Source organism: Olea europaea, unplaced genomic scaffold, assembly GCF_002742605.1.
Source record: "Olea europaea var. sylvestris unplaced genomic scaffold, O_europaea_v1 scaffold1753, whole genome shotgun sequence".
Classification (NCBI taxonomy): domain Eukaryota; kingdom Viridiplantae; phylum Streptophyta; class Magnoliopsida; order Lamiales; family Oleaceae; genus Olea; species Olea europaea.
Window position 1 is genome coordinate 216800 of NW_019235250.1, and position 26452 is coordinate 243251.

The following is a 26452-nucleotide window of genomic DNA, read 5'->3' on the forward strand; positions in this document are numbered from 1 at the left end:
TTGGTATTGAAAATTTGACGTAAATAGCACTAGAAAGAGTTGATAAAGAATTTCACCAATGGGCCTAAATCGATGGGCCATCTACAGGTTGATAATTAGCCCACTAAAAGACAAACCCGCCTAACAATCGAACAAAAATTCAATTTCTAAGCTGCTGCTCCACTTCTCCGTCAGCAACTCCTCCATCCGCTAGTACCGCCGCCACCTCCTCCGTCGACAGTCATTCGGGGTTAGTTACAACTGCCCCTTCATTTTTGGTTTTATTCATTTTTCTTCAATTTCGTGTTTTCTGAAGGAATATATTACAAAAAAAGCTTTCTTTTTTACCCCCGAGTATGCTGATTGGTGGACCGTCGAAATTTATGCCTTGCTTATAATTTCTAACTTTTTCTTGGAATTGAGTTATTTTTTTTTCTTCTGAGGGTTCCGCAAGTTGTAGGTTTTGCAATTTTATTCGAAAGATTAGAACTTTGGGCTTTGGCTTTTGGTGGAAACTGAAAAGCTGTGATTTCTGGTGGTGAACCTTACAGACTGGTTCTGAATTTTATTTATTTATTTATTTATTTTAAGCAGGGTTTCAATTACAAACTAAACTTACAACTTAGATTTGGAAATTGAATTGGCAACTAGGGATTTACATTTTGACATTCATATCTACGAGTTAATTAACGTAGAGAAGAGAGTGTTTACACAAGAGTTTCAGCCCCCGTTTGGCCCCCATTTTTTGGAAATGGAAATGAAAATGGGTGTAACAGTGTTTTTTTTAATTAAAAAAAATGAGTGGTTGAAAAAGAAGGAAACGTTTTCGATTTACGTGTAATATTATTTTATGGAAGATTGTGCAGTTAAAAATAGGGGAGAGAAAAATAGAATGTAATGAAATGTTAACGGGGGCTCAAGTAATAGCAATTTTTCCATTCTTCTATGCATTTGTTCCTGGTCGAAATGATTCATACAATGTATTATATGGAGTTTAGAAAGTGAAAATGTGAAGAAGGAAAATGCAGAAAATTTATCTTATTTGTTTCATTGGCATAGAAATCAAGAGGATATACACCTAAAGGTTAGGAAAACAAGAAACTGTAGTTATATGTTAATATTCCATCAAATTCTCATTTAAATCTTATAAAGATTCTTGAATTTTGTTTAATTTCATGTGGGAGGAAAATAACATGATTTCTGATTACACTTGTAGAGAAGAGAGAAAGGATAGTTTATCCTTCTTTTGAGGTGAGACATGAAACTTGATGACTTTCTCTAAATGTTTTAGGTAGAGAACACATTTACTTTAGGATACTTGAAAGGTAATGGGAGTTGGGGCAACAAGATGGTAGAATTAATTTGAGAACCAGACCAACCAACCAGCCAGCTCGCAAATATTGTAGCCCAGACTGGTCCAACCCCGCTGTGTTTATGTTTCTTCCTTGTTTTTTTGAAAATTTAATATGGTCTGAAATTAAGCCGTAAGTTGAAAAGATAAATATTCTCATCGATGTGTTTACCCTTTTCATTTTTAGTTTTACATTTTAATTTTTAATAAATTGGACCAACTGAGCAATCTTCATAGGTTGTTGAGCTAAGTCCGGCACGGCCCAATTTGTGAACCAGCCTAGATTCTGTTCAATTTTTTAACAGAGTGAGTCATCCAGGCCTGACCTCCCACACATTTTGGCACTACTTTTCAAAATCTTGAAATCTCTCTACTTCTATGCTTTAAAAAGACGTTTTAATATTCTTTTTTCCTCTGCTTCATTTCCTGTTTTGTTTTGGACTTTGGTTTTCAATCAATTGCACCATTAGGATTCTTTGTTTTCATTCCTGTTTTTGCTTAACGACACCAGGGTTTAGATTGTAACAGTCAGTTTCATTTCCACGTAGATTTCATTTTTCATCAATCTAGTTTCCTTGTGTTATTAATTTTGTTTGAATACCATGTAAATGAGCGAATCCTTTGGAGCTTCTATATGTTTCATTCTTATCATTATTTGAATTTTGTTAGTCAAAAGGAGGAAAGTAATAGACAGAACTATAGAAAAGAAGTGAATCATGTTTTGATAGGTTAATCTGCTTCTGGTTTATGAAACTGGATGCAAATTTTTGTTACAGGATAGATTGAAAAGGAATGTCTACTACCAATGGCTCAAATGATTTGTCTTCAGAGATGGAGGTGGATGCATTTAGACGCCTTTTCCCACTACGCTTTTATGAGCGCCACCTGCTCGAATCAATACGGCCTGATGGACGGCCTCTTGGAAGAGCTAGAGATACAACAATTGCACTCGGTTAGTCAATCTACTATTTATTTACTTAGAACTTGGTCTCTCTCATTATATACCATACCTCGTCAAATCAAATGTTTTATAATTGTAGGAGCTGTTGCATCTGCTAATGGATCAGCATTAGCAAAGATAGGTTGCACTGTAAGTATGTTTTTAGTTTATTCCTGCTCCTCTGTCATAAATAACCCATGTTGATCTGATAATTATATTGATAGAACTACAAAGGATGAACTTATTGCAAAAAATATATTCCATACCCATGCAAAACTAATTTAAGTATTTATATCATGTTCAGACCATGCTGGCTGCAGTTAAATTGGAAGTCATGACACCAAAGTTGGAGTCACCTGATGAGGGTTGCATAGGTTAAACATAATTAATTTGTATTATTTCAATCCATTGCAATTTTTTTAATTTTAATTGTGCGTAATTTTATTACTTCATGTGCCAGCTATTGATTTCCATATGCCTCCAATTTGTTCTCCACTGGTTCGCCCTGGCAGACCAGCAGAGGCAGCACCAGTAATAACGAAGCAATTAACTGACATCATCTTGAGGTAAGAGATACGTGACATTAGCCTAATACATCCATTTTAATATCCGTCACTTCAATAAAACAAGCTAGATATATGTAATACTCTTAAAAATAATTAGAAAAGGGAAAAAAGAAGATATTTCCAAAACAACCAGCAGTTTTTGTCCACGAACCTAAGTTTTTTAGATTCTGAGAAGTTGCTAATATTCTGGTAGTTCCTTTACCGTTGGTCCGTCAGCCTAATTGACGTGGTGAACGACTCACAGGACGTATGCTGCAAAGTTATATATTGAACTTTATTACATACTCTTTCTGTAGATACCTCATTTTTTTATTTTTTTATTTTTATTTTTGGCATGCTGATCACTTGTAATACTCTCAGTATTTTCTTAGAGAAGGATGTCATTATGTGCATATGAGACAATAGGAGATTTCTCCTTTTGCTTGAACCTTTTCGATGCAGTACTTGGCTTTTATTCTTACAGTTTCAGTTAAATGAATTCCTGACCTGGCCGAGCTACCCTTTACAACACTTGCGACATCAATATGAATAAAATGACTCCTAAGAAATCATTCTACCTATCTTTTATTTTAAGTTGTATTTTTGGTGGTGTTATTGTGATTATGCAGTTCTGGGATGATTGATTTAAAAGAATTATCTTTGGTCAGTGGAAAAGCTGCTTGGTTGGCCTACTTGGTAATGGATCAGTATTTTATTATATCATTATGATTCAAATTTATGGCCCTATAATGCTTGAAGCCTAAATACTCAGTACTACTGTATTACATGACTCTTGCAGGACATATACTGTCTCGATGCTGATGGCTCCCTATTTGATGCGGCGTTGCTTTCTGCTGTGGCTGCGTTCTCACACTGTGAGTTGTTATGGCCGTGCATGCATCTATGGTGATACGATGTCCAATCTTATCTTAACCTTGGTCCCCCCACCCCCCACCCCCCCCGGTCGTTTTTCTTTTAACTGGAAAGTGGAATCTAGATGTGTAAATTCAAACAAAACTGGACTTCATTTTAATGTACTGTTTATGTTTGATTCATGTGACTGAATGTATAGCAAAGCACCAAAATTTATTCTCTACTTTATGATTGATCAATCAATCTTTGAACTTGTTATGATTATATAACTGATGTCTGATCCAGAAAGTACCTTTTTTCAGCTTTTAGGTTTCTTATTGATTGGATATAATATCGATTTAGATAGTGGCGAAGTTCTTAGTGCCATAATATTCTAATGTTCTCCGTCCTGATTATTCAAATAGCTAATTACTGAGCTCTAATATTTGCTCTAAGCAACGTGCAAACGACTATTTTGCTTTTGTAAGGCATTTCTTATCTATTTACACCCTCAAGTTATACATTTCTGCTTTGTCACTGACTAAGAGATCCTCAATCTTTTCCAGTGCAAATTCCTGTAGTTTCTCTCAATGATAATGGAAGAATAGTTCTTATTTCTGAGGAAAATTCTGGTGCAATGTGGGAAAAGGAACCAGTGAATAAAGAGAAGAGAAAGCTGAAGTTGGATACTCTACCATTCTCCTTGACATGCGCGCTTCACAAGAACTACATTCTGGCAGACCCTTCAGCCGAGGAAGAATCTATTATGGAAACATATTTAACTGTGGTATTGGATTCGTCTTTGCAGCTCGTGTCTCTTAATAAACCAGGTGGACCTGGTCTGGCTCAAACATCAGCCATCCAGGTTAGTTTGCACCTTCGTTTTTTGCTTTCTTTTTTCTATGGGGAGTGGGATTAGGTGTTCTTGTGGTCAAACTGTCAAACAACATATGCAATTAACATCTATAAGGCTGTACTCCTTTGGGCATATGGAATGATGCTAACTAATGTTTACTTACACGACTTACTCTATGACTGCAGGATTGTGTAGCATTAACAATAAAGAGAGTGAAAGAACTTCAGAAGATATTGAATGAAGCAATTTCTGATATGGAAGTGGACTAGTCGAAAGTTGCAGTTGAAATTATAACCATTTTGCCACTGATTTCGCCCATAGGTTTCTTCCTATTCTGCTTCTTCAAGTTTTAGCTTCCCAAAGAAAAGGGAAATGTAAACTATTGAAAATGTCCATTGGGAAATCTATTCCATTGACAAGATTTGAGTCCAACTGAGTAGATTTGAAGAGAGTAGCAATTTTGCTTCTAGGGCATCTTTAAAGTTGATTGTTAGAGATTTATTTGATTTATGTATCTTTTTCAATCTAATTTTCATTTTTGGCTTGTAAGCTGGCCTCTACTAATGATGCAAAAATTTATATCGAGTAATTAATTGATAATACACTGACATTGTATACTTGGTTTAATGCTACGGTTACTGTTCGTATAGACCGGATTGCCTAATTTTAAGTTGTTTTTTCTTGTATTAATTGATAATACACTGTCTGTGTATTATTCGTGATTAATAAAATATTTGATTACCTATCAAAAAATTGTGGTTTTGTGAATATGACTTTAAGACAAGATCAAGCAATTCGATACTTTTAAAATTTAAACGTGTAATTTGATCGTGTTCTACAGTGCAAACAATTATTGAATTTTTGTTGTTGAGTGTAGGATCCTCTGGCATCAAACTAGGATACCTGGACCCATTGGTATACACACAAAAATTATCAGTTCCTTTCCACTGAGGGTCACAAGCTCAAAAAACCAGAATGTCTTTACCAACAAAAAGAGTTTCGTTATAGTGAACAATCATAAAAATCTGTATCAATATCTATCTATATCGTCATCCGAACTCTCTCTCTCTCCCCTCTCAGTTGCCTATACCCAATTCTCTGTAATCCAAACCAACCAATCAGAATGCAAGAAACGACCACAGTAGATAGACAAAGTACAAGCTCATTTTCTCTCTCTAAAATCCTACTCAAACAAAACCCAAACTCAAAATGCGGCCTACGCTTGTTAACACGTGTCCCTTTGTCTCACCACTAGCTGAATAAACCACCTCCCTCGTTCATTTCACCCCCGCGGAAAAATATAAAACTCCTGAACTGGCATCAACGCAAGACTGCAAGAGAAGAGGAGAAAATAAGAAGCACTTATACTCATTCATTGCTTATTTTCTCACCCCATTTTTGCTTATTCTCTCTTTTTTCTCCATATCATTGTGCATATAAAGTCATAAGAGTACAAACTCTCTGTTTTTTTGTTATCTGTGTAATCAAGAAAATAAGCCATTATTTCTTCAAAGCACAGAGTTGAGAAATGGCTTATTTAGTTTCTTCACCATTCACACTACCCAATTCAAAAACATCCCACCTTTCATCAACTTCACAAAAGAACAACTTTCTTCATTCATTTCTTCCCAAGAGAATCTGCCAGAACAATTCAAGAACACCCCATAAATTTAAAGTTGCTGCAATTGGCAATGGATTATTCACCCAAACAACACCTGAAGTTCGACGAATTGTACCCGAAAATTCCCAAGGCCTCCCCGCTGTAAAAGTTGTCTATGTCGTATTAGAAGCTCAGTACCAATCAGCCCTTACAGCTGCAGTTCAGACACTGAACAAGAATATGCAATATGCTTCATTCGAGGTTGTAGGGTACTTAGTTGAGGAACTTAGAGATGAAAATACTTACAAAACTTTCTGTAAGGATATTGAGGATGCGAATATCTTCATTGGTTCATTGATTTTCGTTGAGGAATTGGCCTTAAAGGTTAAGGCTGCAGTGGAGAAACAAAGGGACAGGCTTGATGCAGTTTTGGTTTTCCCTTCAATGCCTGAAGTAATGAGACTCAACAAATTGGGATCATTTAGCATGTCGCAACTCGGGCAGTCGAAAAGCCCATTCTTCCAGCTATTCAAGAACAAGAAATCATCTGCCGGGTTTGCTGATAGTATGTTGAAGCTTGTAAGGACACTGCCTAAGGTCTTGAAGTACTTGCCAAGTGATAAGGCTCAGGATGCAAGAATGTATATACTTAGTCTGCAGTTCTGGCTTGGGGGTTCACCTGATAATTTGGTGAATTTCTTGAAAATGATTTCTGGTTCTTATGTTCCTACTCTAAAAGGGACGAAAATAGACTATTCAGATCCGGTTTTGTACTTGGATAGTGGAATTTGGCACCCTTTGGCTCCCTGCATGTATGATGATGTGAAGGAGTATTTGAATTGGTATGTTACTAGGAGGGATGCAAATGAGAAGCTTAAGAGTAAGAATGCACCTATAATTGGATTGGTTCTGCAGAGGAGTCATATTGTTACTGGTGATGAAAGTCACTATGTGGCTGTGATCATGGAACTTGAAGCAAAAGGAGCCAAGGTGATACCAATTTTTGCAGGTGGGCTCGACTTCTCAGGGCCGGTCGAGCGGTTTTTCGTCGACCCAGTAACAAAGAAGCCAATGGTGGACTCAGTGGTGTCACTGACTGGTTTTGCTCTTGTTGGAGGTCCTGCAAGGCAGGATCATCCAAGGGCTGTTGAGGCCTTGCTGAAGCTTGATGTGCCTTATATGGTGGCTCTGCCATTAGTTTTTCAGACAACAGAGGAGTGGTTGAACAGCACACTGGGGCTGCACCCAATTCAGGTGGCTTTGCAAGTTGCTTTGCCGGAGCTCGACGGAGGAATGGAGCCGATTGTTTTTGCCGGCCGGGATCCCAGAACAGGCAAGTATATTTTTCACCCTACTATTTCAGTACATTTAAATGTTCAATACTGCTAGTTGTCCATTTATCGACTCTGCTATCAGTTGTTAGCCTTTAAACTGTTCATTTGAAGAGAATGAAACGGTTATGGTACTAAGAATTAGGGTGTAAGAAAAGATGAAATTGATATAAGTGCTTGGGGTACTCCTCGGTTATCCTTTTAAGATGGAAGCAAAGTCTTAGTATATGGTACTTCCCGAAAATCAAGATTCTTGATTACTAGATGGACAATATCACTTCTTTTATTAAATTAAATACCAAAATGGATGATCAACTCGTTTTCGTACCAGAGACAGTCATAGGAAATCCTTTGATAATACGGATTGTTATTACCTGATAATATTTCACAATCAAGACAATTGGCTGAAACCCATAAACCATTTCATAGAAGTTCACTGATATCTTCCCTTTATAATGCAAATCCTCTGTGATTCTAGAGTAATCCATGTAAAATCGTTGCTCATACATCGTATTTCATTATTGCCATCCCAATGCATGTTTCTGACTTTCTGTTACAAAATAGACTTTTTTGGCTCAATTGTCTAAATTATATTATGTTCACGGGATCTATTACAGGAAAATCACATGCTCTTCACAAAAGGGTGGAGCAGCTCTGCACCAGGGCAATCAAATGGGCTGAACTGAAGAGGAAAACAAAGGTATGTCTCTTTATGCAATACAAGATTTATGTTCTATTTTATGGAAGACTGGAAATAAGAAAAGCATGTAAAGAAAAATAAAAAAAGATTAAATTAATGGTCAAATAAACCAATGATCTGAAGGGATAGAGATCTTAATTCAAATATTTTTTCTACAATTCAAAGGCATTTGAAATACACATTGGAGTTTTAAAACACCCCGACCAAGGCATGAATCAGCAAAGGTAAAAGGTATAGCGTCAAAGAGTTGAACCGAGGTCGAATCGGATACTAAAAAAATTTATGAACATAAATTGGTCTTCTTTAGGTTTAACTGTCCGTTCTCCGATTTTTCCTGTCGAACCAATTGGCTGGGCTGTTTTCGTAACTTTAATAAACACATAATTTGAGGAAAAATGAAATTCTAAAACTATAATCTTCGGTGATACTAAATTAACGATAACCTTCATTATCATTTTATTTAGTTCTACACGAAAACCTGGATTTCAAGATATCATTACATTTGAACTGTTAGTTTGAAGGAGACATTCAAACTTTTGGCTAAGAATGATTTCATAATTTATATGCAGACAGAGAAGAAGCTGGCTATCACTGTATTCAGTTTTCCACCAGACAAAGGCAATGTAGGAACTGCTGCTTACCTAAATGTTTTTGCTTCGATTTACTCCGTCCTCAAAGATCTGAAGAACGATGGTTACAATGTAGAGGGCCTTCCAGAGGCTCCCGAAGCATTAATCGAAGATGTAATTCATGATAAAGAGGCTCAATTCAATAGCCCAAATCTTAACGTTGCATACAAAATGAGTGTGAGAGAGTACCAGAGGCTGACTCCCTATGCAACTGCTCTGGAAGAAAACTGGGGGAAGCCCCCTGGTAATTTGAATTCTGATGGAGAAAACCTTCTGGTTTATGGAAAGCAGTATGGAAATGTCTTCATTGGGGTTCAGCCCACATTTGGTTATGAGGGTGATCCAATGCGGCTTCTATTCTCCAAATCAGCGAGCCCACACCATGGGTTCGCAGCTTATTATTCCTATGTGGAGAAAATTTTTGGAGCTGATGCTGTCCTTCACTTTGGAACTCATGGTTCTCTTGAATTCATGCCCGGAAAGCAGGTGGGAATGAGTGATGCTTGTTTCCCAGATAGTCTTATTGGAAACATCCCGAATGTCTACTATTACGCGGCTAACAACCCTTCTGAAGCCACCATTGCCAAACGTCGGAGTTATGCTAATACTATTAGTTACTTGACTCCTCCAGCAGAAAATGCTGGACTCTACAAGGGACTCAAGCAGTTGAGCGAGTTGATCTCGTCCTACCAATCACTAAAAGACTCGGGCCGTGGCCCTCAGATTGTGAACTCCATCATCAGTGCTGCTAGGCAGTGCAATCTGGACAAGGATGTTGATCTACCCAAAGAAGGTGAGGAAATCTCAGCCAAAGAACGAGATCTTGTCGTTGGGAAGGTATATTCCAAGATTATGGAGATTGAATCCCGCCTCTTGCCATGCGGGCTTCATGTCATTGGCGAGCCTCCGTCCGCAATGGAGGCAGTTGCAACACTTGTTAATATTGCTGCACTGAATCGTCCAGAAGATGGGATTTCATCTCTTCCAGCAATATTGGCCCAGACTCTTGGAAGAGATATCGAGGATGTTTATAGAGGAAGTGACAAGGGAATCTTACGTGATGTGGAACTTCTTCGACAGATTACTGAGGCATGTCGTGGAGCCATTACTGCATTTGTGGAGCAAAGCACAAACAAGAAGGGACAGGTCGTTGATGTTTCTGACAAGCTGACTTCAATCTTCGGTTTTGGTATAAACGAACCATGGATCCAGTACTTGTCAAACACCAAATTTTACAGAGCCGACAGAGAAAAACTCAGAGTCCTTTTCCAGTTCTTAGGGGAATGCTTGAAGCTAGTTGTGGCTGATAATGAGTTGGGAAGTCTGAAACAAGCTTTGGAAGGGAAATTTGTCGAGCCAGGTCCTGGAGGAGATCCAATTAGGAACCCAAAAGTCTTACCCACTGGAAAGAATATCCATGCATTGGACCCACAAGCCATTCCAACAACTGCAGCTATGCAGAGTGCAATGGTGGTTGTTGACAGGTTGCTCGAAAGGCAGAAGGTTGACAACGGAGGAAACTATCCCGAGACTGTTGCCCTTGTTCTATGGGGAACAGACAACATCAAAACATATGGAGAATCATTGGCTCAAGTCATGTGGATGATTGGAGTTAGGCCTGTAGCAGACACGTTTGGACGTGTAAACAGGGTTGAACCAGTCAGTCTTGAAGAGCTAGGGAGGCCAAGGATTGATGTTGTCGTCAATTGCTCTGGAGTGTTCAGGGACCTCTTCATCAACCAGGTATTGACAAATTTCTCTGTATCATTTTAAAACTGGGTTGTGCAGATATAGTGTTGCTTAATCCAACGACCACGTCTACATGTATTTCTTGTTATTGGGGTATACGGGGCATTCATAATTTGTATTAGGTTACCCTACCGGTTTTTTAGAGATGCACAAACTGAGAGGAATGGGATCTCCATAACTTCTTTTTCTCAATTTTAAAACGTATAGGAGTGAGTTGACGTAGCTTACATGTTGAGGGTGAACCACAAAAATATCTGTTTCCCTTGCATGTTATAGTTTTACTGATCTCTGCTCATTTATTATTGCTCTCGGGATTGGGATTAAGGCATAATCCATAACAAAAATTGTTTTAGTTCTGTAGTACAACAAACTTCCACACAATTTGACTCTCTCTAAACATCTTTACTCCTCTTTTTGTGTTCCTCCGCTTATATGCATGTCTTCTTGTACCTTGTGCACAGATGAATCTCCTTGATCGGGCAGTAAAGTTGGTTGCAGAGCTAGATGAACCCGAGGACCAGAATTATGTCAGGAAACACGCACTCGAGCAAGCAAAAGCACTTAAAGTTGATGTGCGTGAAGCTGCATCCCGGGTCTTTTCAAATGCCTCGGGCTCATACTCATCCAACATAAACCTCGCCGTTGAGAACTCATCATGGAATGACGAGAAGCAACTTCAAGAAATGTACTTGAGTCGAAAGTCATTCGCGTTTGACTCTGATGCTCCTGGTGCTGGCATGATGGAAAAGCAGAAAATTTTCGAGATGGCTCTTAGTACAGCTGATGCCACATTCCAAAACCTCGACTCTTCCGAAATTTCTCTCACAGACGTCAGTCACTACTTTGATTCAGACCCAACAAACCTCGTACAAAGCCTCAGGAAGGATGGAAAGAAACCGAGTGCATACATTGCTGATACAACCACAGCTAATGCACAAGTAAGTGTTATGAACTATGACCTATTACATTTGCTATCAAGAAACAGTTGAGCAGCAGATTTCTTCTGGTGATTGTTTGTTAACATAAATTATAGTGTGCTCGACAGTATTAAAGATGAAAAACAGGCTAAAATCATGCTTATTATACTGTCAAGTATGATCTAGTTTCACTTACCAAACGTAAGCCTAGTTATATCTCTTTCAACTAACAACCCTTTTTAAACAATTTAGGTTCGTACACTTTCGGAGACGGTAAGGCTCGATGCAAGGACAAAATTATTGAACCCGAAATGGTATGAAGGCATGCTTTCAAGTGGCTATGAGGGTGTTCGTGAGATTGAGAAACGACTAACTAACACAGTTGGATGGAGTGCAACTTCAGGACAAGTTGACAACTGGGTTTATGAAGAGGCAAATACAACTTTTATCGAAGACGAGGCAATGCTGAACAAGCTAATGAACACAAACCCAAATTCTTTCAGGAAGTTAGTTCAGACATTTTTGGAGGCGAATGGACGTGGATATTGGGAAACTTCTGCTGAAAACATTGAAAGATTGAGACAGTTATACTCAGAAGTTGAAGACAAGATTGAAGGAATCGATCTTTGAACCTTAAATAAAACAAACAATTGTCGTGTCAAATACTTGGCTACCTTAAAATTTTCTAAGAAATTCCTATTGTGATCTAATTCAGGGTGGTTGCCTTCATTGTATTAAAAAAAATTCTGCTATTGATATTTGCTTTAGCTTCATCACCTAGACTTTTAGAGCATGTTTGGCCGCGTTTCTTCTACAAAAGAAACCTACTTATTTTCACTATCACTACTTGTACTGCCAAAAAAGTCCAAAAGAAACTATTCTTTGGCATTTAAGCTGAGCCATAAATGCTCGAAATGTGTAATCCATGTGAATGTGAATAAATAACTACTTTATACGCTGGTCTAAGAATTTATGGCTGAATAACGAAACTATTAAACTGTAAAACCTAATCGAACCCCCTTTTTTTTTCTTTTTCGAAATTGTTGATTTGGGTTCACGTGGATCCGTCAATGTTTCGGTTAGGTTTCAATATTTGTAAATTGTTTCAAACAACCAAGCCATTTACAATAAGACTATGAAAATAAATTAAGTTAAATTTTATCTAACCCAAATAAAACTAAACACATCCCAATTAAAAAAAAAAATAAAAAAAAAAATAAAAAAAAAACAAAATTATTCTTCAAATTGTTAAAGATGTGATAGCTATTGAAATACCCACCAATGTTTTTTAGTCTACATTTCATACTAACAGTTAGATTCTTGATTCCTTTACGAGTACGTTGAATGAAAATGTGGATGAGGCAATGATTTGCCCTAAAAATTGGTTGCATAGTAACAAGAAACCTTTAACAATTCGTTAATATGTGACCGAGATAGAAGCCTTAAATTATTAACAAATAGCTAGGGTTGAAAAATGAAACCGCAAAATCAAATAAAACCGCTTTTTCAAAATCATTGATTTGGGTCCACATGAATCCGTCAATATTTTGGTTTTGAACCAATCCAGGCTACTTCAAAGCGGTTGGTTTATGTTTTAACCTTTGCAAATCGTTTTAAACCGTCAACTTGTTTACAAAAAATTTGAAAATAAATTAATTTAAATTTTATCGTACACAATTAAAATTAAATATATCCTCGTGAAAAAGATACATTCATAATAGATATAACCCAATAAAATCCAATACATAAATATACAATTATACATCCCAATTAATTAATTAAATCATACCAAATACCCATCAGTCATCACAACTATGAACGTAAAACCCTCAAATTGAGTAAAATATTGAACAATTGTTGTTGAATCATATTCATCGACCCCGTTACAAGTGAGCAAACAATTGAATCTATATTTTTAATTCAAACTCACTCTTTTTTTTTTCTTTTTAGTAATAATTTTCTTGAATTTTGGCAAAATTTTCAAGTCAGATTATTCAATTTTTCTTATTTTTGGTAATTATTTTTAAATTTTATTGATAATTGTGTTGTTTTGTTCTAATTTGTGTCGGGCTCCCTTAAATTTTTAGCAGATAACATTTTATGTTTATTTGCTTCTCGATATTCTGGTCAGTTCACTTAATTAAATATTTACATTTTAATTTATTTTCTAGTTTTTACTCTTAATGGCTAGATTGGTTTAATAGATTACTTATAAGATTATTTTGAAAATTTAATCAATGAGCATTTCAATGTATTACTTTGGTGAAAATTCAATGCAAATAAATACAAAATTGTCCCTTAAATTTCTAAAATCATATTCTTATCTTTATGGAGAGAATGAATCATATATTACAACCGCAGATGATGTGCCAATTATTATCAAATATGAGGCTAAAATATTTTTAACATGTTGTTGCATTATAGTTATAGAACTTTGGTTTGTAATATCTTTAATGATATTATTTATGTTTTGATATAAAATTTTATTTATGATTCAACTTGTTCAATACATGTTATTCTTTTTCTTCGTTAAATTTTAAACCGAATCAAACCGAAAAAAAATTATTTGGATTAATTTGACCTAAAAATAGAAGTGGTTTGATTTGAAAAAAAAATCAAATCTCATTAAGTGGTATGATTTGAAAATTTGTCACAAATCGTTCAAATTGAACCATATCCACCCCTACAAGAAATTCCAATTTTCTCGTTTGTGAGAATTGCACATTGGTCCCATTCTACAGTCTGAATAGTAAATTAGTCCTCAACCTTTGATCATGAGCAAATTGAGTCATTGCCGTGCAAGCCATATAATGGAACAATGTATACAAACACTATTTCTTGAATTAGTAATGTCTAAAAAAACGTAATTCGATTCAATTAACATGGGGTAAAAAAAATAAAAATAAAAATAAACACCGTCTTTCAACTATCAAGAATGAGCCCCCGTTTGGCTCCCATTAGGTGGCAATTATAATTTTCGAAATAGTAATTTTTTTTTTTTTAAGAATGTGGGGTTGAAAAAGATGTAAAAGTTTTCAATATATGTGTGAAGAGAGAGAGATAAATTTTGGGGACAATGAAGGTCAAACGGGGATTGAATGTTGGATCAGGTAACCCACCTTTGTAAATATAGCATAGCGAGTTAGGAGAGCTATATACAAAAATTACTACAGGATTGCCTTAATCATTAGGCCCCTATTTGATTTAAATAAAAATCAGATTTTTAATAAATTTTTATATAAGTTGTTGGAATATGCAATTAAAAAGATGTAGGTTCATAAACATCATGTTTAAAATTAATTGTTAAGACTTAAATTTTTAATCAAATTAATTGTTAACAGTTCTCTTCAACTAACCACTAATTCATCTCTCTGCTGAGGCATGTTCGAAAGTGGATTTCATTGATCACCTCCGTATATCTCGGAAATAATGTAAATACAGAGTCTCCATTATGGATTAGGTTACCACTGATTCACTAGAAATAGGTAATCTCTCGGTCTCTCTTTAGGATTAGAATACTTATTAATTAAATAAATATTTCTTCTGATAATAAAAAATAAAAAATAAAAATAAACTTATATATGTACGTACGTGCATAGATATCATCAACAGAAATTTATCTCAGGTATCATAATGGACAGTGAAAATAACCATTCTGATCCCTTGAACCCCCAGCAGCAGGAGGAGGATGAGTTCCGCCACCTGCTTATTCAAAGCTTTGTAGATAATGATACTACCATCCACAGCCTATGGGAGGAGCGACACCAGAACTACCCTGTCGGCCCCCACGAGGGGGTTTTGCAGCATGATCAAAACGCGGTGGCACACAATGCTTACAATCATCAGCAGCTCGAGTACCTCCACCAGCAACAGGAGCAAAATCAGATACTCCTCCAGCTTTACCGGAACATGATGGAATATAGTCCTATGGACCACCCCGTCGTCCGCGGCCTCGACCAGGAGGTGCAGCAGAACCTTGTCCACCAGAACACGGCGGTACCGGGTACTAACAATCCGCTGGAGTTATGGTACATGATGCTACATAATACAACAAACATTAACTCTCAGCCACACCAGAATCATGTTCCAATTCAGCAATTCCCTCAGAACGAGCACAATCTATTAATGCCCAATAATGCAGAAATTATTCCACAGAATAGCGAAAACGTAATTCAGAATCTTCCTCCTGGCTATAGATTTTTACCCACGGACGAGGAATTGGTAAATGAGTACCTGAAGAACAAGGTTGAGAACAAACCCTTACCGTGTAACGGGATTATTCACGATGTCCTGATCTATGACTCCAATCCTTACGAACTCATTGGTATGTTTCTCTCTGAATATAATGCTTAATTATTGATCAACTTTGGTAAAGCACGTTTGTAGTACGATATTGGACAAGACTAAATATGGCAATGGTCGATGTAATATCAACTACCTGTCTGCTAAATAGGGCATGAAAACAATTAGAGTTGTGTTAAATATAATTTCTAAAATGGCTACATTTATTCTAAAGTTAACTTATGTAATTTAAAGGGTTTTCTAGGGATTGTCCAATTTTTGTCTTGAAAAGCATTCATCCTTGCCAAACTTGCCATTTTTATGTAACGATTCAACCCCCATATCCAAGTCGTTAACTTATATGCTGTCAATTCTAGGAGAGTTTAAGAGAAATGTCAAGGGTTAGGGTCCTAGGAAAGTATAGAAATCAGTGAGTTTTAAGCGAAATGTCGAAACGTGAGGACGCGATAGAAAATCGTAAGGAGTAAGATAGACTCAAACTCTCCTAAAGTAGATAGTACATAAGTTAACGGCCTGAACATAGATGCTAGATCGTTACAAAAAACAATCGTTTTTTGTAATAACTCAGCCTCTATGTCAAAATCATTAATTTACATACTTTCCATACTGGGAGAGCCTGAGCTCATCTAATCCTTTACGGATTTTCAATCGCATCCATAATATTCAAACACATGACATTTTCCTTAAAACGGACTTAAATTGAATCCTGGTACTAATTTCTAATTAGACAAATTATTTTATAAGTAATTGTCTTTATGGATGCACGAGGGCACCAAAAAATAAAAGAATTAATTCAATGATTATCTTTTACTGAGAAACCATAAAGTAATTCCAAGTTTGCTTAACAAGGCTTTTAATAAAAGTTCTAGTAGATTTCGATAAAAATTAATGAAATCTATAATTGAAAGATAGATAAATTTTGTGGGCCCATTAAATATGTAATTAAAATTAATTGTTGACTATGACCTCTTTTTAAAAATTTTTAGAACAAGAACTTCGTAAATTTTTGCATGAGTATGCTCAACAATAAAATTAAGTAAAATAAATATGTCCATGTCCTAATTGGATCATTTAAGCTTTTAGATAAGTAGTCCCTCTGTTAGTTACTCAACTTATTAAATTTTATTTTCTTTAAAGTGTTCTAAGTTTACTTTTTATTTCAATTTGATCCCTCAATTAAACTTTGCTAATTTTTCTAATGGAACGTCTACGGGTTCTGTTTGAATGAATAACAGAATTCCACTGAGTGATCAAACCGAAACAAAAAGTAAAGTTTTTGATAAACTTTAAATCAACTTGAACTTGAGTAACCAACAAGAATATTTTCGCTATAAATATTTATTGTATACAATACAATTTCCATATTTGCAGAGCAATATGACAGTTTTGAAGGACAATGGTACTTCTTTACGTCAAGGGAACGGAAGTATCCCAAAGGGAAGCGGCCGCGACGCAGCGCCGTCAATGGGTACTGGAAGCCCACCGGAATTGATAAGACCATCTTTCATGATAATCTTCCCATTGGATACAAACTGGTATTGGATTTTTATGAAGGGAAGCATCAAAAAGGACCTAGAACAGATTTGAAAATGCATGAATATAGAATTCAGCTAAAAAGTGATGCTCCATTCACCGGTACAAAAGGAAACCCCGGGAAGGTACGTGAAACTATTCTGTTCTTGTAATTTTAGATCGACTACATGAATTTTAATTTAATTTATTAATTATTGAAATTTCCGATACAATCATAAACTCATCCATCAATTAATTGAAACCCGTCCATCAATTATTTGATGAGCAACACTGGTTCATTTCTCATCAACCTAATGTTCACACTGTATTAAACGAGTTTTTTGAGGTTCGTTTTTTACGTCTAGGTTCACACAAGGGCTAATCACTATAAAGCATGACTGGTTGTTATCAATTTCATTCAATCTATTATTGCTTTAGTAAGAAAAGAATGCTACAATTTTATTTTCATGCAGTTGGACAAGTGGGTTCTGTGTAAAATATACAGAACAAGAGGAGGTAACGATAGAGATGACAATCAAGAAGGTGGTGATCAACTAATGATCGATCAAGAAAATCATGATCAGCCATTGAACGGTGCTGATGCTGGCAGCAGTACCATGCCAATCCTGGAAGATTCTGCACTAAATTCTAATGATGATAATCTGAATCCGCAAGATAACTCACGAATGATCAACACTGATGCAGATAAAAATACTATGCCAACATTGGAAGAGTCCGCAACAAACACTAGTGATGACAATGTGATGCAGTGGGATAACGGGAGAATGATCAACACCAATGCAGATGCAAATATCATGCCAGCATTGGAAGAATCTGCATTCAATTCTAGTCATGATAATTTGATGAAGTGGGATAATGCGAAAATGATCAAAACGGATGCAGATGCAAATACAACGCCAACATTGGAAGAATACACATTGAATTCTAGTAATGATAATCTGATGCAGCAGGATAAAGCGAGAATGATCAACATTGATGCAGATGCAAATACTATGCCAACATTGGAAGAATCGACATTAAATTCTGAAAATACAAATAACAATAATGTGATGCAGAAGAATAATGTGAGCGCGATAAACACGCCAGCATTGGAAGAATCAGACGTTTTGAATATTCAAAACACGTCTCAATCAGACTTTCTGAATATCCCCAATGGCTGCAAAAAAGAATCAACCTCGTCTCAACCAGACTTCTGGAATATTCTCAGTGGCTGTGAGAAAGTATCGACCTCAACGGATAATTCTGGAATACCTTTTGATCTAGAATATTTTACTAATTTTCATATTGAACCACCGATACCTCTTGATGAACATTTTTTTAGTGATATTGAAGAAGAATCAGAGCAGGAACCAAAAAAGGCAAGACAGATGGCCTAATTTTTCATTTCACATTTATTATTATTATTATTATTATTACTTTTTTTCTTTATTTAATATATATATATATTTTTTGGTCTGTATAGTATACATTTACAGTTCAATTGATTTTATTGTTTAATTTTTATTTCATCCAAATCTTCTGATTTAACTAAATGTATGTCTTCCTCCTGAACTTGTATTTCTACTATCTATACTTCTTCATAGTTTAGTAGATATAGCGTTAAGAGCCCGAAACATACCATTGGGAAGCAGAAATAGTAGTTAAACCTTCATGGATCCATTTTTATTCTTTCATTCCAGGTAAAGCCTCCTTGAAGTATAACTTCTTCTTTTTCCCCCAAATCCAGACCTAACTAAACAAGCTATTTTATAAGAGGTAAAATTACTAGATAGATTTCATAACAGCCAAAAAGCGAGCAAATTTGCGAAAGATGAGAAATAATTCCATAAGTATGCCAAGCATACAACACTTATTATGAATTCATATTCGATGTAAGCAAACAAAACATAAATTCAATAATAGATTCACTCTTCACTTCATTCCATGCTTTAAATAACTATAACAAATAAATTCTTCATCTAAAAACAAGAAAAAGGGACCAAGACTAGGAAGCAGTACTTCATTGATCAAGGCTGGACTTGACAATGAAATTTTGGCGGCTGATAGGGTTCATGACCACAGGGGGACCAGCAGTACGAGGCCATGCCTGAAACTTCTTGTCAGTCTCTACCCACCATTCTTTACTTGAGATAGTTTTCGGAGTAGTGCCTGAAATGAAATTCGAGAAAGGTCATACCATAAAACCATTGCACTGAGTTTAAAGAAGCTAGCAAGTACTTGCCTCCAAAGATCTTCTGGTCAGCAATTAAATTGTCGCATACATATGCAATTGCAATTGTTCCCATGATTGAAGAGAGAATATATTTCGCTGCCATTTTGAACTCAAACAGCTGCAAAAAATATTCATATCAAGAACAAAATTACATCCTCGATTGTTAAGCTCAAGATCAAGTTCGATTCAAAGCCTACCTCTTCCAACTAAGTTAAATTGAGAAGATTCCAGGAGGAACTATAGCATTCTAATACAAAGATAGATCAAAAACACAATTCATTTTTTTCCTCTGTTTTATTTGATTAGTACAATTTCCAACTGAGTAAAGAAATATGAAGCCACAGGTTGTTATTTAATATAGGAAAAAGTATAGCAGGCTAAGTAAGACCTCTGTCATTCTACACCACCATCAATAACAACTAAAAAGTAATCCTTATTCCTACTTAACTGGATCGATTACTCCGCTAAGTGTTTAAACTGTCTTTACTCTTTAGTGAGCAAAAGGTTATATTTGTGTATAACATCGGTAGAGCCTAGAATACTTTAAATCCTCCCAAATCATCCAATGTCAAAAGAAAAGGGTATTTTCATCTTTCAGTGCAAGAAAAGGATTGCAGATCATGGACTCAATACTTTGGGATCTCAAAACATAAAGAAATCGATAGAGATACAATGAAAAGACCTACTAAAAAATAGAATGAAATGTATTGCCTCAACGATACATGAACTCTTAAAAAGAGAAGAGGAATTAGACCTAGATCTGGTTCCTCAATATGTAAATAACTTCACATTTATACATCTTCATCCACATAAAAATTCTACTGTCAAAAGAAAACTTAGCAATGAACATTACAATTTGTCCTCCATTACATAAATTTCTAAACTGTAAATCCACATACACTGGGACATAAATAGAAATAGGCAAATACAAGAGTACTATATCATTCTATCAACAATTTGAACAGTTAAAAAAATAAATACTCTCCTTTAATATTCTCTATAGTCAAACAGATCCCAATGGAGTAGAAGCATAAAATCAGGCGTTGAAATCCCCGAATCGAGAATAATGTATCAAATAAACAACGAAAAATCAGATTGTTACACTATAGCATGGCGTTTAGTAATATATGGAGTACAACATGAACCATAAATTCGTGATATGAGAAATGTTCAAATGAAATCCTAACTACGCGATTCAGACTAATAAACAAGTATACATAAGCACATATGCATATATTTGTATACAGAAATCTATAAATTGGAAAGGGAGTTCTTACCCGTATGGATTTCGAGAGAGGGAGAGGCGAAGAAAATACTATTTCGTGGAGTGGGTTACGGCTTTTATCGGATACACGATGTCGTTTTGCTTTTATGGTAACTCTTTATTTTCCTTCTCGACTTGTTTTTCGCTTTAAGAAAAATTGAAGTTGTCGTCTTTAACCTTGACACATTTTTGAGCTTCTGTCTCCAACTTTAATTTCTTAATATTATTAAACCAACATTTATCTTTTGATGTTAGTAGTCCTCAATTATGGCTTTTATCTGAAAAATTCATTAAGACTCCGTAACATGACAAATACATGCCTTACATAGAATTGTTCCATGCGTACTTATTTAAAAGATGAGCCATCCCATTTAACATTTTCTCATCCACTAAATGAGACAAGCCATAACGCAATAATAAATATCGAGTAATAATAAATATCGAGTGACAACAGTTTAAGCAATTTAGAAAGTCAAATATTGACAAATAACATATTAGCGAATGATGTGAGATTCACCCTAATTTCAATTTCAACTGAGTAAACATTCTAGAAAAACAATATGATTTTAATAACACATTTTTCCAAAAAAAATAAAAAAAAGGGTGGAAACACAAATTTCGAAATTTAACAGAGATCTGTCATAAGACTAATAAAATGTAAATGTATAGAAAAAGAACAGCCATGTTTGCATCTTCAAATTTCAACAATGAATTCTGTCTAAGCTTTTGAAACACCACCATGTTCGTTCAACAATGAATTCTATCTAAGCTTTTGAAACGCCACCATGTTCCTTTTCAACATGCTCCACGAGGGCCACCGGATCACGAAATCCTTTACTACATTTGGGGCATACGTCGACTGTCACCTTCATAACACCATTCCTTTCGTGTACTTTCTCCACATGATCCACCAGAGCCCCAACTGTTGAAAATCTTAAATTGCACTGCGGACACTGTTCGAATTGCCCACTGGCACTCCCACCACGGCTGCTGCTGCTGCTCTGCCCTTCTCCGTCCCTGCCCAACACCTGGTTGAATTCACTGCTTAAACGTGCCATTCCAGCTTCAGCGGCTTTAAGAAAGCTTGTAGCCCACTTTGATGAAGATGAGAAGGCAGCTTGCTTTGGCTCCTCCTTTCTGCTTCTATTTAGAAAGCCCATAAATTGAAAAGCTGCTTCGGGTTTCTTAGGCCCAGGACAATTGTGCTCCTGTCCAAACCGATGTTTCAGACAATGATCTACACCACAATCCTTACACTTGACTGTGTTCGAAAATGTTAAGAGTTCCCTGCATCTGGGTACTGGACATTTCCTTTTCTTTGTGGCTTTCTCATAGTTTGATGGATCACACTCAATATTTACATGCGATTCCCAAGTGATATTCGGATCTTCATCAGGAATTAAGCGAACTCCTTTGGCACAGAGGGGGCAGATGACCACGGTGACATCATGTTTGTTGGCTTTGGGACATAGGTGCCTACCATAGCTCCGGTGCTCTAGACAAAATACCTGTGAGAATTATCCAGTGCAATTTAGCATAAGTAAGGAAAAATACAATAATCATGTCGAAGGGAAAGGCTAGCTAACAAATGGAAATGAACATCACCTAAAAGGGAAAAACCAATAACTCTTGCTTAGAGAATTGCTGTGTGTCAATATATTAGCTGAAGCTATTAAAATTGACCTAGATACTAATCATGTCAATCACAAATATTACCAATGTCCTCCCATCTTATTGGACAGATATCATTAGCTGCACAGGTAAAACTACTGACAGTTGATGTCCTTAATGCATGTATGGTGCGCAGTAGTGGACAGGATTGTACAATCCAATTGACATGATTTTAACTTCATATTCATCGTTAATAATGTAGAGAACTGTTCTCTACAGAACAAGCAATTAAAGTTTTGACCGGACAGAATTGAGCCAAAACCAGTATATCACGTGTGCCTAGAAGAAGAAAAGGGCAAAGAATGTCAACTTAACGGAGTAAAGGAAGAGGAAAAGGAAAAGGAAAAGAGAGAGTATGCAATATTTGTACATAACTCATTCTACTCTGTATGGTTTCTTTCCTACAGCTCTCTCGCCTCTCTGACTTATAAAGAAAATGGTTGTTCTTTTTAATTGCATTCAAGATACATAAACTTATTCTCTCATGAATTATCTTGTTCTTCCACTCACAATATGATGAGCCTTTTGTTCATATCACCGAGTAACTCGAGTCCAAGGTATTGCACTTCAAAGATCCAAAAAAAAAAAAAAATCTCTCGCTGAGACAGATCTGAATAGATATGATTCTTTCCTTCAAAAGTTTCACTAATTTCAGGGGACACAAAAATAGATAAAACATCTTCCCCCTCTTGATGGAGAAGAAAAAATTCCTCCAACCTTTTCCTTCATGGTACCAGGCTCACCTTTTCATTTATAGCACGGCTCTAGACATTAAACTTGGCCATGATAACATATTCGATTTCTTACCTCTTCATATTTTATTTAGTAAACAATAAACAAACTAAGTTCCATCACTGTAAAAATATTTTGCCTGAAATATGTAAGCTTAAACACTCCATCTCAAAAGAAAATTTAACATTGAATTAATCGCAGACTAATTAACAATTATTTAAAATCCCCTCATATCCATTTATTTCATTTCTCCCGTGTAAGATAAAAGTAAAATCTCAGTAACTTCCATCCTAGTAAAAATCATGAGATATTGTGCAATTAACCGTAAAGTGGACAGTATTTCCGGCTTCAATAAAATTTTTCCCTGGCACTCATCATAAAACGTGAAACCCAATGAATTTCACCTTCAATGGAATCCCAATTACTAAAAAATTGATGATACGGAATAAGTTTGAACAAAAGAAGGGATATTTTGAATCAACATACCTGGTGGCAACAATCGCAGGTGAATGGTAAGAAATCGATCTGCCGGCAAACTTCGACGCTGCAGTGTTTCCCGAGATTTGGAAATGCCGGAGTCCCCATTAATATTCCCGGGAAAATGAATTTAACCAAAGATAAAAATAACTATTTATGGGGTTTGAATTGGGTAGATAACAATTGACTATTTACGAGGATTTGAAAACGAAAATCAGTGAGAATAGATTCAGTTCTTCCCCATTTCCGCGTTGGAAGAAAATCAAAAGAGATGAAAATGATAACGCGGAATAGGAGATGGAACGAAGATCCGTTCAAAGTCGTCCTATATTTATATATTTTTATTTTAGTTGTTTTTTGGGAAATTAGACAGAAGTCCGAATATAGCCAAATTGTTTACAGCAATTCTTTTACACAACTTTCTCCCACTACCAATGCTACTATCCACATTTATTTCCCATTTTTGTAAAAATAAGAACAAATAATATAGCCATAAATAACGATCATATTTTTTATTTTAATGGGGAAATAATGAGAATCAAACAGGAGTTCAATATTAGGAAAATGCTATGTCAAAAAAAAAAAAAATTGAACCCCAATCTTGAAGGCCCCCATCGTCCCGCTCCTAGAGCTTTGTGAAGGAGTTAAATCGTGGAATGTGCCCCAACAAATTAGAGAACAAGAGCTGTCTAAATACTACGTCTACAAAGAATTTAATTCTATGTCTCAGGAATTGAACCCTCACACTGTGACTGTCAACAAGGCGTGAGATAACATCATTCCTGTCTTTTGCACCATTAAGCTATGCCCTGAAGAGCGAAAAATGCTATGTCTCTCCCATAGAAGGAGGTTCATGTGTACACGAATATGTAGGTATAATATTATTCTCAATATTAAGTACGAGTACATAATTTCACCAATCTCGAGAGAATTCAGAGCAGGGATTAATCATTCCAAATTTCACTCGGTACAAAGTCCTTAAAATGACTTGGGTATAGAATTTCAACAAAAGATGGATCCACAGAGAAAAAGATACGAGCATGAGTGCATTATTCGTATAGTAAAAAAGGTTGAACCCCAACATTAAGAATCTCCCACCGCTCTGTTCCTAGAATATCGTGAAAGAGGTTAATCGAAGGATGTGCTCCAGCATATCAAGGAACAAGAGCTGTATATACACTGGTGCCCACAAAGAGTCACAATTCAAATTTCAGGAATCGAACCCTCACGCTACGGCTGCCAACAAAGTTAAATATACGTCACACTTGTCCTTTGCACCACTGAAATATGCCCCGAGAGACGTGCATTATTCATATAGTAGTTTTCATATAGAGAGGCTCATGGATTGAAACAATTTTATATTTAAAATTTTATCAAGTAAATTGTCTCTCAATAAGTTAGTCCAATCACATAAGATGCCCCATTCACTCTTCGACTTGTTATTTCATTTTTCCCTCGAGCACTTTTTTTTCCCAGCAGAAATATTATTTTTTCTACTGAATAAAAATGATTGGTTCCACTTTCTAGTTTTTCATTTAACAATAAGATTGGTTTGTACGTAAAATGTCTTGAACGGCTGATATTATTGAAGAAAGCTACCTTGCAAGCATCGAGCATCATGATATTTAAATGACTTTAATTATTTGTCATCTTAAATTCTAGTATTGTTCAAATCTAAACCATTGATAATTTACAAACAGATGGTTACAGTTTTGTAAAGAAGGAAAAAGATTCAGAAACTAACTGGTAACCTACAAAGGTTAAAATGCCATACTAATCGTATAAAGTCAATATTTTAATTTAACATTGGACGCAAGATTGATTGAAAATTCATCACAACTTGCAAGTACGAAATTTTAACATTTTCTCAATGTGTAAAAAATAATAATAATTGATATTGCAATGGACAAAAGGAGTCCATTACACAAAAATGATGAATGATACATAGTCCATCCATTATTCACCATTAGAACCCTTTTTAGTTTTAAACTTACCCCTTACACACTATCCCACCTCCGAAATGCAATAGCTTCTTCCGAAGAGTAGATCAATCGTGACTGTTTCATCGTGCACGGAGTCCTCAACGTGGCTAAAGGTACAGAGTTCCTGGAGAGTTAATCACAACTTCATTAATGACAACACAAAAACAAATGTTAGGTGGAAAAATATGTTCAACTGAAAAGTTAGGAACCTCGTAATGAGCTTTAATACCACTCTGCATGTGTAAATTTTCACCGCATGGTTCTCACTTTGTGGCGTGTTGTTATCTAGTGGATACAGGGATAACTAATAAATGGGTCATGGGTGTGACCTGTTTCTGAGAAAGACTAAATTGGGTTTCGATACTTTTTTCCTCTGAGGGGCAAGGCATAAACCTCAACACAAACAAGTAAAATAATCTTAAAAATTATCCTCGTAGTAAACAATAACCATCTAAAACACGCATAATTATATATTTTAAACAATATTAAAAGTCTAATTTGCAACTAGAAACATAGAATGATCAAACAAAGTAACTAATTTGCAACTAGAGACATAGAATGATCAAACGAAGTACCATTCCCACAACCAGGCCTCTGGGGGGGGAAGGAGATGAGTGCAGTTACATGTAACAGGTCAGTAGGTCACCTACCACCCGGCCCACCCTCCATCTGCCTCTGACAAATCGTAAACATCATTTTGCAGGGTATCACACTTTAGTTTTATGAGTCTACTGCATGAGTTGCGTTTCACTTCGCTAGTCTCCAATTATTTTCGAGTTTATAAGGTTGGTAGCTTTTAAGATAGCCCATACTTGTCTAGGAAAAATATA

General features: G+C 35.8%; 4 protein-coding genes and 1 long non-coding RNA gene across 6 annotated transcripts; 3 read left to right on the forward strand and 2 right to left on the reverse strand.

Annotated features, from left to right (window-relative positions):
• Nucleotides 1–100: 100 nt before the first annotated feature.
• LOC111377991 (exosome complex component RRP43) lies at nt 101–5172 on the forward strand. 2 transcript variants are annotated; one of them, XM_023001153.1, is made up of 9 exons: nt 101–229; nt 2107–2282; nt 2371–2420; nt 2575–2644; nt 2731–2836; nt 3445–3511; nt 3615–3690; nt 4234–4532; nt 4709–5172. In XM_023001153.1, exons 2-9 carry the CDS (start codon nt 2123–2125, stop codon nt 4790–4792), a joined length of 912 nt encoding a protein of 303 aa, XP_022856921.1. In that variant the 5' UTR covers nt 101–229; nt 2107–2122; the 3' UTR covers nt 4793–5172. The 2 variants fall into 2 exon arrangements, with proteins under 2 accessions (XP_022856921.1, XP_022856922.1); XM_023001154.1 differs by having other exon boundaries at nt 118–229; nt 2112–2282.
• Nucleotides 5173–5812: 640 nt separating this feature from the next.
• On the forward strand, nt 5813–12225 carry LOC111377989 (magnesium-chelatase subunit ChlH, chloroplastic-like). Its single transcript, XM_023001151.1, has 5 exons — nt 5813–7456; nt 8072–8154; nt 8724–10526; nt 10994–11470; nt 11702–12225. Exons 1-5 carry the CDS (start codon nt 6052–6054, stop codon nt 12077–12079), a joined length of 4146 nt encoding a protein of 1381 aa, XP_022856919.1. The 5' UTR covers nt 5813–6051; the 3' UTR covers nt 12080–12225.
• A 2850-nt stretch (nt 12226–15075) lies between these two features.
• Nucleotides 15076–18667, forward strand: LOC111377992. The gene is made up of 3 exons (XM_023001155.1): nt 15076–15773; nt 17123–17409; nt 17737–18667. The coding sequence occupies exons 1-3, from the start codon at nt 15083–15085 to the stop codon at nt 18658–18660; spliced, it is 1902 nt and encodes a 633-aa protein (XP_022856923.1). The 5' UTR covers nt 15076–15082; the 3' UTR covers nt 18661–18667.
• Nucleotides 18668–21269: 2602 nt separating this feature from the next.
• LOC111377993 (zinc finger AN1 and C2H2 domain-containing stress-associated protein 13-like) lies at nt 21270–23975 on the reverse strand. The gene is made up of 2 exons (XM_023001156.1): nt 23650–23975; nt 21270–22268 (listed from the first exon to the last, which is right to left on the reverse strand). The coding sequence occupies exons 1-2, from the start codon at nt 23746–23748 to the stop codon at nt 21525–21527; spliced, it is 843 nt and encodes a 280-aa protein (XP_022856924.1). The 5' UTR covers nt 23749–23975; the 3' UTR covers nt 21270–21524.
• Nucleotides 23976–25458: 1483 nt separating this feature from the next.
• LOC111377994 lies at nt 25459–26209 on the reverse strand. Its single transcript, XR_002699797.1, has 2 exons — nt 25832–26209; nt 25459–25746 (listed from the first exon to the last, which is right to left on the reverse strand). It is a non-coding gene; the product is annotated as an uncharacterized LOC111377994 (long non-coding RNA).
• Nucleotides 26210–26452: the final 243 nt, after the last annotated feature.